Source organism: Eleutherodactylus coqui, chromosome 1, assembly GCF_035609145.1.
Source record: "Eleutherodactylus coqui strain aEleCoq1 chromosome 1, aEleCoq1.hap1, whole genome shotgun sequence".
NCBI classification, from domain to species: domain Eukaryota; kingdom Metazoa; phylum Chordata; class Amphibia; order Anura; family Eleutherodactylidae; genus Eleutherodactylus; species Eleutherodactylus coqui.
Genome location: NC_089837.1, coordinates 57,113,592 through 57,129,651, shown reverse-complemented (window position 1 = coordinate 57,129,651; position 16,060 = coordinate 57,113,592). Strand labels below are relative to the sequence as shown.

The following is a 16,060-nucleotide window of genomic DNA, read 5'->3' as shown; positions in this document are numbered from 1 at the left end:
CTTCACGACAACTTCCTGTTGTCACTTTTGCAAAAATGACCACCGTAACAAGACAGTAAAAGACCAATATTTCTGCAAGTAAATCATATAATTACCAAACTGCATCTGAACTTTTTGGGCAATTACAGCTTTCAAACTTTGGGAAACAGATTTCACAAGGCAATGAACATGCTCCGTACTCAACATGACCGATGCAGTAGCTCCATCAGTTGGCACACGTTTTTCGGATAAGCAGAAGCAGATTTCATAGCCCTTTCCAGCCCATTGCAAACGTGTTCGATGGGATCGCAGTTCGGTAAATTTTGGGGCCAAGAAAATATGGAGAATTCATTGTCTTGCTCCTCCACCCACCCCCTAGCAATGTGAGCTCAATGATATGGAGTGTTGTTCTGTTGAAAGACAGCACTGTGGTTGTGGAAGACTCCCTAAAGATATGGGTGCATGTGGTGACCTAAAGGGTGCCTTAAAAGTTCACCATTGCAGGATTGTGTTATCATGACCAATGGTCCTATGCCATGCCAGGAAAGCACTCCCTAGACCATGACACCACCAGCACCAGCCTGTTGAACTCCAATGGTGCACCCATAGAATACTGATTCATACGGTTTATGCCATATGTGAACTGAGCCATTGGTATGGTTGAGCAGAAAACATGACTTGTCGCTCCAGATGACCTTCTGCCATGTATCAAAGGGCCACTGATGTCTTTCCTGGGCCCATGTGAGGAGTTGTTGGCGATGATGCAAGGTTATCCGGGGCATCCTTGTTGGTCTTTGGCTATTGATTCCCAGTCGAAACATGGTACGCTGCATGGTCAGTGTGGAAAACTGTCTAACTTCCCTGCTATTGTACTGTTGGGTCAATTGGTCCACTGTGGTGCATCTTTGATGAGATACCAGATGTGCCAACCGACGCTCGCCTCTAGAATCAACCACATGTGGCTTGCCGCTGGGTGATCTTTTGCCAGATGTCTATACATGGTTCAATCAGTCTTGGTTCACTCTTGGTTCAGGAACAGCCAACAAGTGCAACAGTTTCAGAAATACTAACACCACACCTTTGGACACCAACAGTCTGCTCATGGTCAAATTCACTTAAGTCACCCTGTTTACCCAAATATTGCCTTAGGATCATAGAATTATAAAATGGCGGAGTTGGAAGGGACCTCCGGGGTCATCGGGTCCAACCTCTGCTCCTTTGTGCAGCCTTCTGCTGCAGAAAGGAGAGGTCAGCACATTGTCTCAGAGCAGATTGTGACATGTCATCATGTGGTACCACCATACTGATCTCGTTTTGAGAGGATATCCCCTTTAACTCCTTAACGACATGATGTACAGTTACGTCCTTTGCATTCGGGGTTTGTATGGAGGAAGATGGGGAGCTGATCCTGTGCTATACTATGTGAGTGCCAGTTGATTCTTACAGCTGACACCTGCCGTTAACAGCAGCAATCAGCACTAATCGCAGCTGTTAACCCTTTAAATGCTGCCATGAATTCTGATAGCGACACCCAGGATCTCATGCCGTTCGGATGCCGTGGCCGCTAGGAGCCTTCTGAAAGCCCCCAGTACTGCCATTGCAGATTGCCTGCATACAGCTACGTTGAGGGCAGAGGCGTAACTTGAAGCTCCTGGGCCCCATGCAAAATCTGTAACAGGGCCCCTAACTATAATGCTTTATTCATAGTACTGGGCTCCCTATATGCAGAACAGAGGCCTTATGGGCCCCCTAAGGGTCCTGGGCCTGGGTGCAACTGCATCCCCTGCATCTCCTATAGTTACGCCCCTGGTTGAGGGGTAAATCAAAGTGTTATGACTTTTTGAAAGTGGGGAGGAAAAAACGAAAATGGAAATGGAAAAAAGGAGCCCTATCCTTAAATAAAATGTAGTGTAAGCCAATAGGAGCACTAATAATTTTCAATGTCAGCCAAATGAGCCAAATGCCTTCCACCCACTGGCGTAACTATAGTGGGGTCCATAAGGCCTCTCTTCTCCATATAGGTAGCCCAGTACTATGAATAAAGCATTATAGTTGGGGGCACTGTTACAGTTTTGCATTGGGGCCCAGGAGCTTCAAGTTACGCCTCTGCATTAAGGGGTTAAGAGAAGTTGGTGGGCCAAGATAAACTTTTGCACTTGGGCCCCTGAGCCTTTAGCTATGCCGCTGCTGCCACTGAAATTGGTCTTCTCATGTGACCAGGCTCCAGGGTGATTTACCTCTCTACCCTACACTATGCCGCTGAGTGGGTGTCGCTTTCATGGATGAAGAAGGGATGATTGTTCTTTGTTCTTACTTGCCATGAATCTCTTCTACGTGAGATGCTTCAGGCTTGTAGGATAAATCAGACAGCATGATGATGAGTACATATCACATTGCGGGACGTCTAGGATGCATTTAGCAATGCTTTTTATCAGCTCTATCCCAATGCCTCCTATTTATCTGTTCTAGACCAGGCAATATTTATGGTAAATGCAGAAAGTTCCTAAGAGCATCTGATTGGTATCTGCCAGTGAATAATTCAATGTCTCTATTTGCAACCCAAGTATCCTGCTAGATCTGATTAAATGTCAGAAACTTTCACAAGACAGGAGATAGCGCAGATGAATGCATGCATGGCCTCTCATCGACTATAAAGTGTTCTGACAGCTAAAGAGCTGCACTGAATAACAATATAAAGTCATCTCAATATTAACAGTCAGCAAGCGGAGGTTATATATATATAACAATCTGTTAGATTGTCGCGCTTTGATTTTGAATTTATTGTTATATAACATTAAGTACAGAGCAAATTCTTCTCATGGATGGCAGAAGCTCAGACACGGGGCACAGGGTCGGAATAGAACTTTTTACAACTTTTTACGCCTATGAGATATATGTAGAGAAATTCTATGTTTCCCTCTGTCGATGCAAATTTGCATATCTGGCCAATGAGTGCATGTTCTGAAAAGTCTAATACATACCAAGGGAAGAGCCTTAGATATTATATGCCTGTTTATAGCCACTCTTCAGATGAGGGGCTGGAAGGCATGGTGAGTCATGGATTGGGGTATGGCTGAAGACTCAGGATACAATGCAGTAGACGGGGTAACCAATTTGTACAATATACACAGGGATAGCAATACACAATTAGCTAGTAATAAGTAAACAATTGGTTATTCTATCTCTGACTTACTTGACACCATCTATGGTTAACTCCAATGCCAGTACAGTCTAAGAAAATACAGATCAATGAACTTTCTCTTTGGGGGTTAACACTCATTCACCTCTGGGATTGTTTTCTATTTCTCCTGCAAAATACCTCAGTCCTGAAATAAGGAGTTTTCTACAGGTGCAAACAACTCTCAGGGGTTCAAGTAACACACAGGGCTGTGGAGTTGGAGTCAGAGTCCCATTTTGGTGAAGTCAGAGTTAAGGCCCATTTACACGCAAAGATGATTGCTCAACATTTGTTCAAAAGATAGCTTGAATGACAGTTTGAGCGATCATTTTACATAATCTACTAATGGACACTAATGCCCATTGGTAGTTTATTAGCTTTGTTTGCATGTAAATGAGCCTCCCTTCGCTGTATACTGATAATAGCGGGTGGTCTATTATCTGCATATAGCTCCATTGTTCTCTCAAGGGACAGCGGCTGAAAACAATGCTATCAGCTTTTTCTATGGAGAATCACATTGTGCGGTCCCTGCTATCAGCTGCCCGGCAAAACAATGGATTTTATGCTGAACTAAAAATCATCATTCGGCAGAAAAACAAACGATGGTAGCATTTACATGCAAGGATTATCGCTCAAAATATATCGTTTGAACTAATTTTGAGCGATAATCATTGCGTGTAAATGGGCCATTAGTAGAAATATACCAATTCCTAATCTGGCTTATAAAACAAAAATTTACATATGAGATTCGCGGTCATCTATGAAGGAGGATCCGATGCAGGCAATACTATTTCTAAAAACAAATTCTGCACAAAATGTTGTTTACTAAGATTCTGTGGAAAACTTTTTTTCCCACTTACTAAATGCATAGTGTGTGGCGTATTTACAATTTAGGTAAGTTTTTTGTTCTGAAATTGTATTCCAATAAATATATTTAATGTTCTATCTAAATAGCGTGATTATTTTATTATAACGGTGATGAAAAGCCTGATGTTACCATTTTAATGCTGTAAACTCATCACTTAGAAACCTGAGTCATATATGGAGTCAGATGTTTGACTTACCGACTCCACAGCCTTTGTAACACTAAATGTATCTTACAGTTCAATCTCTCTCTTGCTCTGAATGCAATTAGTGACCCATATAGCAGGCCTGCTGGGTATTTGTTACCTTTCGCTATCAGTGTGCACATCTATAGTACTGGTAGAGGCCAGCCTCACTTACAGTTTGTTGAACAGGAGTCACTGTTTTGACTGATCTGATCTCTCCAGCAGCATTGTCCAGGGTCTGGAGCACTACTCTACATTTGGCTCTTGTTGCAGCTTCTGCTTTTCACTCACTTAGGCCCGTAAATTGACTCTTCCTCTCTGTCCAAACCGCACCTTCTTCAGCTTCCTCAGCCTTTCGTCTTGTATCAGCCACACACTATACAGCAAAACAATTCCTTTTTATATCAGAGTATCATACAATCAGTTAGTGTCCAGTGAGCATGCGCAATTCTGTTGTGCCACATTTTGGCACCTGCTACACTTTTGTCCAATGTTCCTATTACATCTCTATGACAAAAATACACATTGGGGTGAGTGCCTTACAGATGCACATAAAGAATGCTATGTATTCCTGTGGAGTGCCCTGACCCTCAGTGAGTCATCTCAGTTAGAAATGCCCAGAGATGGGTATTAATGTTTGACCAGTGGGGGGCTAACCTATGTGTCCATGAATTGAATTGCCTGTGGCACTCCTCAATGCTCTTTCCATTTTCTTTATGCAAACAATGAAGGCATTGTTGTGATTGGAGGAGTGCTCTGACCCTTTACTGTGCTGATTGTTGGGGTCCATAGGGCCAGCTAAAATGTCCATTTTCATGGGACTTATGCCCCCAACAGTCATCCCACAGACCATTGCTCTTTTCCTTTCACACAGGAGTGATGGTTGTTCAGAAAATGGAGGCAGAGCAACAGGAAATCTCATTTAGCCACCAGCCTCCATGCACTGCAGTCATTCAAAGAAGAACGACTCCCTGTTTAGATGGGCTGATAGTTGCTTGGTTTTTAGCTCGGCTAAAAACCAAGCAGCTCTGTCAAGTGAGTGATTTCTCACTCAGTGCCATGTTCGGGGCCGGATGTATATGGAATAACTATCACCCGATTTCAATGTTTCCAGCCAATATTCGGGCATTAATCACCCTTGGAAAAGGGACCTTAAGACTGCATATGGTATGGAGCAGTTATGAAAACCTTCTATATGTGTGCTGCCCCTTTTTGGTTAAACTATGCTCTTTGCATCCTCTCATTGTAATAGTGCCCCTCAGTGACCCCCTCATTCTACCAGTATACCACTAAATAAGATAGATACCAGTGCTACATAGTGATCATAATACAGTTACCTCCAGCAATCACAGGTGACATCTTCTCTGATTGATGTTGTTCTCTTTCCCTGTTCTTCTTTGTCTGGGACCAGACCACCATGAAGACTTCTCCCAGCCACAACTTGATTCTGCAGAATTTGGCACAGAAACGTCTTTCATTTCTTGCTTTTCCAGTATCCTCGCTATGTTTTCCACACCTCTATACAATCTCCATAGTGCCCAAGATAGAAATTAATCCCCTCACAGTTAGTGCTGATTTGAGTGCCCTCCACACAGTAAAGTGCCTGTTTTATGCCCCCATCGGTAATTATACACTCTTGTGGACCATCAATAATGCCGCCTTTTCTGTCTCCACAAGTAATTGTACTGTCTCATTTGCCTCTGTAATTATTAATGCCGAGTGCTCCAATGATAAGCCAGCCCTAGGGCCTGGATGCCCATCAATCAAACAGTAAAGGTCAAGTCAGTGTTATATTTATTAGGGAGCACTTGGGTATACCCCAGCAACCGCCTGTGCATTTATCAGCTTGTACTTCTATTATATAAAACTGTGGATAATTTAAAAAAATCAAAGTATGGGATAATTAAATGCTGATAAAATGCATGAGAAATAATAGTGGCAAATAAAGAAGAAATAAAAATAAACACATAAATACATCAATATTTTACAGGCAATACATTTTATTTTATATATATATATATATATATATATATATATATATATATATATATATATATTAATATGCGCATATTTGGTAACACCAGAATCACAGCAACCCGTTTTGTAAATCTGTAACCTTATTTAAAGGAGGTTTTCAGCCACTAACCTTAAAAAAAAGGGTTGGAATAAAAGTAGCAATCCTCACCCTATCATCTAGTGCTGCTTCTGACCTAACACTTTCAGAAGTCCCTGACCACAGGCAATCACTGACCACAGTGGTGACATGCTACAGTCATTGATTGGCTGCAGCAGTCACATGTCTGTGTCAACAAGGACAGGAAAGCCAGTGAGTGGCTGCAGCAGTCACATTTCTGTGTCAAGAAGCACCAGGAATAGAGTTGAGCGAACGTACTCTGCCGAGCTTGATGCTCATTACTCGAAGGAGCATCAAATGCTGTTCGACCCCGCCCCAGCTTTTGGCTCCTCCCCACTGTGACGTGCCTGTTTTGGCCCCTCCCCACCGCAGCGTGCTTCATTGGCAAATTTTTTGTCTGTCAGGAAGGAGAGAGAGCTTTCTGAGCAATTTTTTTCTTAAGTTTAAGTGGCCGGACTACCCATTTAAGGTGCTGAATGGATTAAAAGAATTAAATAAAACCAATGAAAAAATCATTTTTTTCCATCCAAATCTAAATTATTATAAACTAATGGTATTTAACAGGAAGAAATGCAAAGTCCTACATCTGGCAAAAAAAGGGAAAACAGCACATACAGAATGGGAGGAATTGAGCTAAACAGCAGCACATGTGAAAAAGACTTGGGTATACTAATAGATCATACACTGAACATGAGTCAACAATGTGATGCAGTAGCCAAAAAGGTAAACACAATTCAGGGATCTATTAAGAGAAGCATAGAGTCTTGATCACGTGAGGTCATTAACCCCCTCTACTCTTCCTTAGTTAGACCTCATCTGGAATACTGTGTCCAGTTCTGAGCACCCCAATTTAAAAAAGACATTGAAAATGGAGCAAGTTCAGAGAAGCGTTACCAAGATGGTGAGCAGTCTGCCAATCATGTCCTATGAGGAAAGGTTAAAGGATCTGGGAATGTTTAGCTTGCAGAAGAGAAGGCTGAGAGGAGACTTAATAGCTGTCTACAAATATCTGAAGCGCTGTCACAGACAAATCAGAACCTTTGACCTTATCTGAAAAGTCTATTTCAGTAGTAATGACCAGTTAGCTAACTTCTCCCTCCACTCAGGTTTAAATAGAAATCAGTGTAAACCGCAGGCAAAGATACATGGGAATCTGCTGAATAAGACAGCATAGTGATTGGCTACAAGCAGCATCTCTCACTCTTAGGAGGACCTGGCATATCCATGCATTACACAGATAGTCAATTGTTTTAAATGAGAACTGTGTAATGCCTGATATTCCCTGTGGGGGTGCTGTAGGGAAATTGAACATTTGCTGCTAGGCTTCCCCACAGATTGCAGCTTACCTCTAGGGGTCCCTGTGATCACCATATCATCAGGGGACTCTTCTAAAAGCCTCTCCAAGTTATCTAGACTACATTATACCTCAACCTGAGGAAATCCATAGAGCACTTTGTACAATGAGTATGTTTTGATCCTATGGTAACAGTTATCTAAAAAGTTACCTTTCATTTTCATAACTTTTTTTCACTGCAGAATGAATAATCAGAACTGAGTCTATATTATCGTCAAGCCGTGGCTTTGGTGAATTGTTTTTTTTATTACAGTCCGGTGGTAATTATTTTTTAAACTGTTCCCGTTATGCCTTGCTTTTTCATTTGGCTATTAACAATAAGGATTGCATGTAGAGGCGTATTGATGGCGGAGTGCTGAACCCTAGAGCATTATGTTTCATTAGATTCAAAGAACAACACTCGGATCCATTTGCTCTACATTGTATATTTATATTTTTTTGGCACCTTGTGTAATGTTATTCTATTTGTATTGTAAATGCGACATCAATGCTTTGTACAGCCCGGAGTTGTATTCAATAGGAGGTGGTAAGAGGACAAATCTGCATAATAAATCCATGGAGCTTTGCTGGGCTGTGCAGTTTGGCATTTCACAAAGTGGAAGATAAAGTTTTGTTTGTAGGATTTATATGCACAGAAGGGCCGCATTGCGCTCGGCAGACGTGTCTTACTGCGTATTATGTGGTAGTCATTGGGACATAAAAATAGATACTGCGGGTGATGATAGGATTATGGATAAGGCTATGGATTCTGCTTCTTTTAAAGTCCAGGCTCCAAATCCTATGGAACCACGTTGTGGATCATTGCCGCCATATGGGTGTATTTGCCTACATTTGAATAGGGGCATCAGGGTGTTTACATGGTGCCATAAAGTGAGCGAAATCTTTTAAAGGGGTTGTCCACTCACAGAAAAAGTAGTCATTGGGTTCTGTTTAAGACGGCCGGGCACATGCCGACTTTTAAGACTTGTGTGTTGCGCCCCACCACTTTTTCAAAAAGTTACCGAGGCCAAGCTTTAGGGGGAATGGCTGAATGAAGCCCATCTCTTTTACTATGATCTACTCCCGAAACTGGCATAGATTATAGCAAAAGCCTACTCCTAGCTAGAGTCGATTTTTTCTCTGCCGAATGACAATAAAAGTCTGTAGCGCCTCCTATCAGTGGTTTGGGACCATGTGCGAGCACCTCTTACTGAAGCTCCTCGCACTTTTTAGCCCATAGGGGCTTCCTAGGAACCTTCCCTACCATAAATAACAGGGACATCTAGCCTGTCTCTTCTCCAGAACTGCACTGCCCTCTGTAGTAAGGATACACGTAGCATGGCCATGTCAGCGGTCACATGACCGCGCTCCACCAATAGCCAGCACTGAACTTAAAAACAAATTTGCTAACCACTACCAATGTCTCACCAAAAAGTGGAGGTATTAACTGTCTAATACGTCTTGTTTGCAGCTATAGGAAACACTTGATCTAGGTGATTGTTGCTAAAGGGGAATCTACAGGTTATTAAATTCAAGGTCCCTTTTACACAAGACAACCTGTCAGGCATAGATGTCCAACAGGTCGGCCCGGCAATGATTGATCATGTGCTATTACACAGGGATTATCATTGCTGATGGAATGAAGACGGAGCAGGCCAGGGATTGTTCTGCGCTGCTGACCTCCATTTACAATAAACAGGCAGTCGTTCATAAGTGAGTGACTGCCTGTTTACACGGACCGTTCCGTTATCTAATTTTCTGTATGCAGAACCTAAATGACAAAAAACAAGCGAATGAATTCTCATTCGTCATTCAATCAGGGCACTGAATAATTATCGCTGGATGCGGATGTCTGAATGATTTATCAGCCCATGTAAAAGGATTCTAAAGGCCCTTTTACACACAACGATTATCGCTAAAACACCGCATGACTGAAGGAACTGACGACATTTTTGAATAGAATTGCTGGCACAGATAATGGCTTTTATTCATCTGCAGGAGTTGTTTGCTCAGCTGGGCGTGTGTTTATGCGATGGTTATCTCGCTGGCAGGATTCCATTGTCTTCTCCCAGCAGGGTACATAATGAGTAAACAGGGTACTCATTAGGGCTCTTTCCCATGACTGCATATCGGCCAGCTATTTTCACAGCCGGCCGATATGCTCTGTGATCTGATGCATGGAATTCCAATGCATCAGATCACATTGGCGTATTTCTGAGACGTTAAAAACGCTCGGCCAAGCCAATATAGCGCCGGGCATTTTTACGTCGGGCCCAAAAGATAGTCCTGGAACTATCTTTTGAGCCGAATATGTTGGCCACTGCCTTGGGCTCTTATGGGAGCCCAAGGCAGTGGCCATAAGTGGGAGGGAGTTTAGCAGCGTGGCTCCTAAACCCACTTCCTCTGTTCTCCCACCCCCATGCAGGCTCACCTCTCGTTCCTCCTTGCTTGTTCTGTGCAATGGGAGGGTGTGGAAGGGGGCGGGGCTAAGCACGGGTCTGCCCTGCCTCCTCCCATTGATGGCTATGGACAAGGTGCGGGACGTGGGGGGAGCTAAGCATCCACATTCTCCCCGCCCTTTGTCCATAGCCATCAATAGGAGGAGGTGGGCGGATTGGCACTTAGCCTGCGATGGGGAGAGAGGGGAAATGGGTGATGGCCTGGTGAGCTCAGCGCCAGACTCACAAGGCCATCTGAATGGGCGCACAAATGTTTGATTTGTGCGCCTGTTCACCAGATTTTCCTCTCCCAACATAGCGTATACCAGCCAGCCGTAAAAACGGCGGCCAATATGCGCTCGTGGGAATACAGCCATATGTATAAAGACAAACAAAACCTATTCTGCAGCCACTTAAAAGCCGCTCAAAATTCTATTAAAATATAAAGAATTTTGAACAATGAAACAATGTTTTTTATGCCGACTGAAAACCAGCACTGAACGCCAATTGAATGAATAGTGCATGACTGCCTGCGTTTACATGTAATGATTATCACTCACTTTCACATTCACTAATGATTATGATTATGTAATGATTATCACTCACATTTGAACATTTGTTGCGTGTAAAAGGGCCTTTACTTTTTCTTCCTAAATTGTGGATGATTACTCAGTGCATTCAATAAAATATAGAAATGGAACAACTGATGGTCTGTTATTAGTTACATTGTGATTACCTGTAATCTTGACTAACTATTAGATAACTATCATATCATGGTTATTAGTAATCAGTGCAGATATTCCAGCAAATTCCAAACAGTTGATTTATTGCTGTAATGATAATTGATAGATAGATAGATAGATAGATAGATAGATAGATAGATAGATAGATAGATAGATATGGGATAGGAGATAGATAGATAGATAGATAGATAGATAGATAGATAGATAGATAGATAGATAGATAGATAGATATGGGATAGATAGATAGATAGATAGATAGATAGATAGATAGATAGATAGATAGATAGGAGATAGATAGATAGATATGGGATAGATAGATAGATAGATAGATAGATAGATAGATAGATAGATAGATAGATAGATAGGAGATAGATAGGAGATAGATAGATAGATATGAGATAGATATTAGATAGATATACAGATAGATATTAGATAGATATACAGATAAATATTAGATAGATATGAGATAGACGGATATTAGATAGATATTAGATATATATACAGATAGATATGAGATAGATAGATATGAGATAGATAGATATTAGATAGATAGATATTAGATAGATATAAGATAGATAGATTGATCTATCTATCTATCTCATATCTATCTATCTATCTATCTATCTATCTATCTCATATCTATCTATCTATCTATCTCATATCTATCTATCTATCTATCTATCTATCTATCTATCTATCTATCTATCTATCTATCTATCTCCTATCTATCTATCTATCTCATATCTACCTATATCATTATCTATCTATCTATCTCATATCTACCTATATCATTATCTATCTATCTATCTATCTATCTATCTATCTATCTATCTATCTATCTATCTATCTATCTATCTATCTATCTATCTATCTATCTGTGTACTCCTTTCGCCAAATGAAAGCAAACTCCTGGCTGGTTCCTGTAGACTGCGACATGAGACTATTTCCATCTTTGCAGACACCTGCTATTCCCTGGTTGTGTTCGGCTGATGTGGATGATGTGTTATCTCAGGTAGACACATGCAGCTGACACACAAAACCCACATGCAGCAAAATGTAACAAAGTGGCAGTCATTGTCTCCCTGATAATGAGGTTGGGGCTTTATCCTCCACTGAGACCCCATGAGTCACAGTCACTCACTGCTTGTTACCTCGTTATAATATACAAACACGTCTATGTGCTGTGATAGTAAATGAATCCACATACTGTATGAGATCCAGTGCCGCTGCTGCAGAAGTAGCAGAGCTGAGTTTGTCATTAGAGAAGATTGTAATAACTGTTTTGGGGGATGAGAATGCAAAACTGTATTTCTGCAATGTTGTCATTCTGTTTTCTTTTTACCCAGTAGTTTATTTGACACGATAACTTCATTCCGCAGTTCTGTACAATGCAGTGATACCACATTTCAGTAGTTGTTTTTATGTTTTACAACTCTTGCGCAATTGCAACTATTTTTAATCATTTCTTTTTGTGCATTGCCATATACGGACAGCCATAACATTTGAGTTTTTCATCGATTGGCTTGTTTTTTGCAGGATGAGTTCTTAATCGCTGTATATTCCATTTTCTGGCTGGCATTAATTATTTTTTATTTTGCTTTTACAGAGTTTACTGTGTGGGTTCATTAATGTGCTAATTATATATTTTGGGTCATTATGGATAGAGCAATACCGATTATGATTAGGGGCTGTCTTTATTTTATTTTTTTTACGTAAGGCAATCTGTAAGGGGAAGGGTTTTTGTTTTTTTTTTAGATTTTTGAATATTTTATTTACATTTTATTTTCAATATTTTACTAGTCCCACTAGGGGACCATACAATTGTTTCATTGCTTGCATAATGCATTGCAATACTTCTGTACTGCAGTATATTATGCCCATCAGTGTAACACTGACAGGCATCCTATTGGGGCCTTCTTTAAGCCCCTGGCTGTCATGACGTCATGATCACCAATCAACACTTCATGATCACATCATGTGGGGCTGATGGAGAATGCAGAAGGAGGGGTTTGCACCTAATGAAGCCTTCAGCAAGTATACACCTATCTAAAATTAATTAGACAAATTAGTCTACATTTATTTACCTGGCTTTTGGAGTGCTGCATTGTTTTTCTACAATTAGAGTCCTGGAGTCCTGCCTGGTTCTCTTGTCTCCTCCCTTCTTTCTTCTCTTCTTTCCTTTTCTCTCCTATCATACGCTCTTTCTTCTCCTCTCCTTGCATTTCTCTCTTCTCCTTCTCTAATTCTTCTCCACTCCTCTCCTCTTTCGTCCCCTTTCCTCTTTTGTTTCCTCTCCTCTTTTTCCTCTCCTTCCCTTTTTCTTCTCTTTCCTTTAATTTCCTTTCTTCTCCTTCTCTATTTTTTCTCCTCCCATTCCCCTTTGCTCCTCTTCTTGTCTTTCTTCTCCTCTGCTTCTCTCTTTCTTTTTGTTTTCTTTGCTCTCCTCTCTTTCCTTCCTTTCTTTCTGTTCTGCGAACAGGATGTTACTCAAAGAACTGGTTTATTAGAACTGTAGAGGATGGATAGATAGATAGATAGATAGGTAATTAGATAGATAGATATGAGATAGATAGATAGATAGATAGATAGATAGATAGATAGATAGATATGGGATAGGAGATAGATAGATAGATAGATAGATAGATATGAGATAGATAGATAGATATGAGATAGATAGATAGATATGAGATAGATAGATATGAGATAGATAGATAGATAGGAGATAGATAGATAGATAGATAGATAGATATGAGATAGATAGATAGATATGAGATAGATAGATAGATATGAGATAGATAGATATGAGATAGATAGATAGATAGATATGAGATAGATAGATAGATAGATAGATAGATAAATAGATAGATATGAGATATGGATAGATATGCAATGATAGATAGATATGAGATAGATAGATAGATAGATAGATAGATAGATAGATATAGATATGAGATAGATAGATAGATAGATAGAGAGATATGAGAGAGAGAGACGATAAAAGAAAATACACAGTGTATATATTAGACATATCTGAGATACAGAGTAGATATATAAGAATACTTCTTCGGACTGGCAGGGACTGTTTGTACTGCTGTATAATTTGTGTGTGCTGCACTGCGTAAAGCATAACAAAGCCTATAAACCACGGAGATCTTCTACAGTATCTATTCATACGCAGGAGGTCAGAGCAGTTTTATTTGTGCCTAAGAGCATTTATGTAGCAAAATAAAACTCACATCATAGGAAATAAATAACCAACCTTTCACACGGGATAGAATAGGCCGCACGGAGCTCCGCAAGTCGCAGTAAATTCCGCACCAAAACCCACAGAATTCCGCAGCTGCATATTTGGCTGTGTCCTGCGGCGTAATTCCATCCGGTGTGAAGGGTCTCTAAGACGTACGGTTTACATTATATATTGCATAGTCCTATGTTTATAAGACCGGCGTGAAAAAGGAATGGTAACTCAATAGGAAGGACATGCAACAAGTATTATATGACTAGACAGTTATATTATTGTGCTTCCCTTATGGGATCGGCACCCTTGCGAAAAGCCTCATTTAGAGTACAGTAAATGTAACAGAAACGGGATTTAAAATGACGGATTGCATATGTATCAGCGCTCATGATATGTTCTGGTATTCGTAAAGACTTCCTCTTTAGCATTTAACTGTTTTTGTTCTTCTATTTTGCAGAATGGAAGACAGAGTTTCATTGGACACCAGTTGGGGGGTGTTGCCGAAATCCCGAACAGCAAGGATCAAAGGGTCAAGTCTGCAAGAGCCATTCAAATGACCTACTACCTCCAGAATTATGGCTCTGCTACTCAAGACCACATTAACGAGCAATGGGAAACTGAATTTTGCACACTAATTCACCAGCTGCAAGAAGAACATCCAGATATCCAGATGTACTCATTAACATCCTTCAGCTTGCTCAGAGACTTTCAGAAAACCATAGAGTTGTCTAGAAGTGCGATTGTGGTGTGTCTTATGCTGGTTCTTCTGGCTGCCACTCTCTCCAGCTCTATGAAAGACTGTCTACGTAGCAAGCCCTTCTTGGGTCTACTGGGAGTACTCACTATTTGTATCTCCAGTGTCACAGCGGCAGGGATATTTTTCGTAACGAATGGAAGATATAACTCAACTCTGCTGGGAATACCATTCTTTGCTATGGGTAATGGTTTATTAATCATATATAATTGATTGAACAGGGTGGATTCTTGATTCTGATTGGATAAAGGGACAGGGCATCATGTGACATCAACACCTAGTAGGTATTGATTCACCAGATCAATCCCCGTGAATAGAGTCGAACATGGTTGCAAAAATAGTGCGAGGGGTCCGACAGGCTTCCATTAGGGCTTCTGTCAGTTTGACAGCAAAAGTAGTACTGCATGTTACACTATTGTTGCTGTCCAAAGTGACGGAAAGCCCAAAAGAAATGCCAATGGATCCTTCTAACATGTAAGCCTTCAAGACATAGAGCACAGATTTCATATTATCATATTTGCCAACAGTCCCAACTTTCCAAGGAGAATTCCATGAACTGAACCACAAAAGGGACAGAGTTTATGCAAACTCGACTCAAAAGTGGGCAGTTTGGGGTATTCCTTGGTGACCCCTGGGCGGGGATTTAACATCCTAAGTTTGACAAGTCAAGTATTATTAAGTATGTATTCTCTTTGCAACGGGAGAGGCTTCTTTTTGTGTATATGGTTGCCCCTGTTAGGTAAGAATGGTGGAAGAGAATTGACAACTACTCTGAGCAGCCGTGATTATCACAGTTGTGCCTCAAAAAGGAGTAATATTAGCTCCGAAACGCGTTGCACTCCATCGGCCTTGTCTTTACCGTTGTCCATGTCTACTTACTAGAGATGAGCGAGCACCTAAATGCTCTTGGGACGAAATTTTCGCGATGCTCGAGGGTTCGTTTCGAGTAACGAACCCCATTGAAGTCAATGGGCGACCAGAGCATTTTTGTATTTCGCCGATGCTCGCTAAGGTTTTCATGTGTGAAAATCGGGGCAATTCAAGAAAGTGATGGGAACGACACAGCAACGGATAGGGCAGGTGAGGGGCTACATGTTGGGCTGGATCTCAAGTTCACAGGTCCCACTATTAAGCCACAATAGCGGCAAGAGTGCCCCCCCCCCGCACTGTCAGCATAAAGATCGTTCTCCTCTGCCATAGCTGTAACAGCTGTG

At 41.1% G+C, this 16,060-nt stretch overlaps 1 protein-coding gene across 1 annotated transcript in view; it reads left to right on the top strand.

Annotated features, from left to right (window-relative positions):
* The window catches only part of PTCHD4 (patched domain containing 4), a 128,409-nt gene that overhangs the window by 85,677 nt on the left and 26,672 nt on the right, over window positions 1-16,060 (top strand). Inside the window, 1 exon segment of the mRNA XM_066589167.1 lies at window positions 14,550-15,030. Within this exon segment, the coding sequence (XP_066445264.1) occupies window positions 14,550-15,030 (481 nt within the window).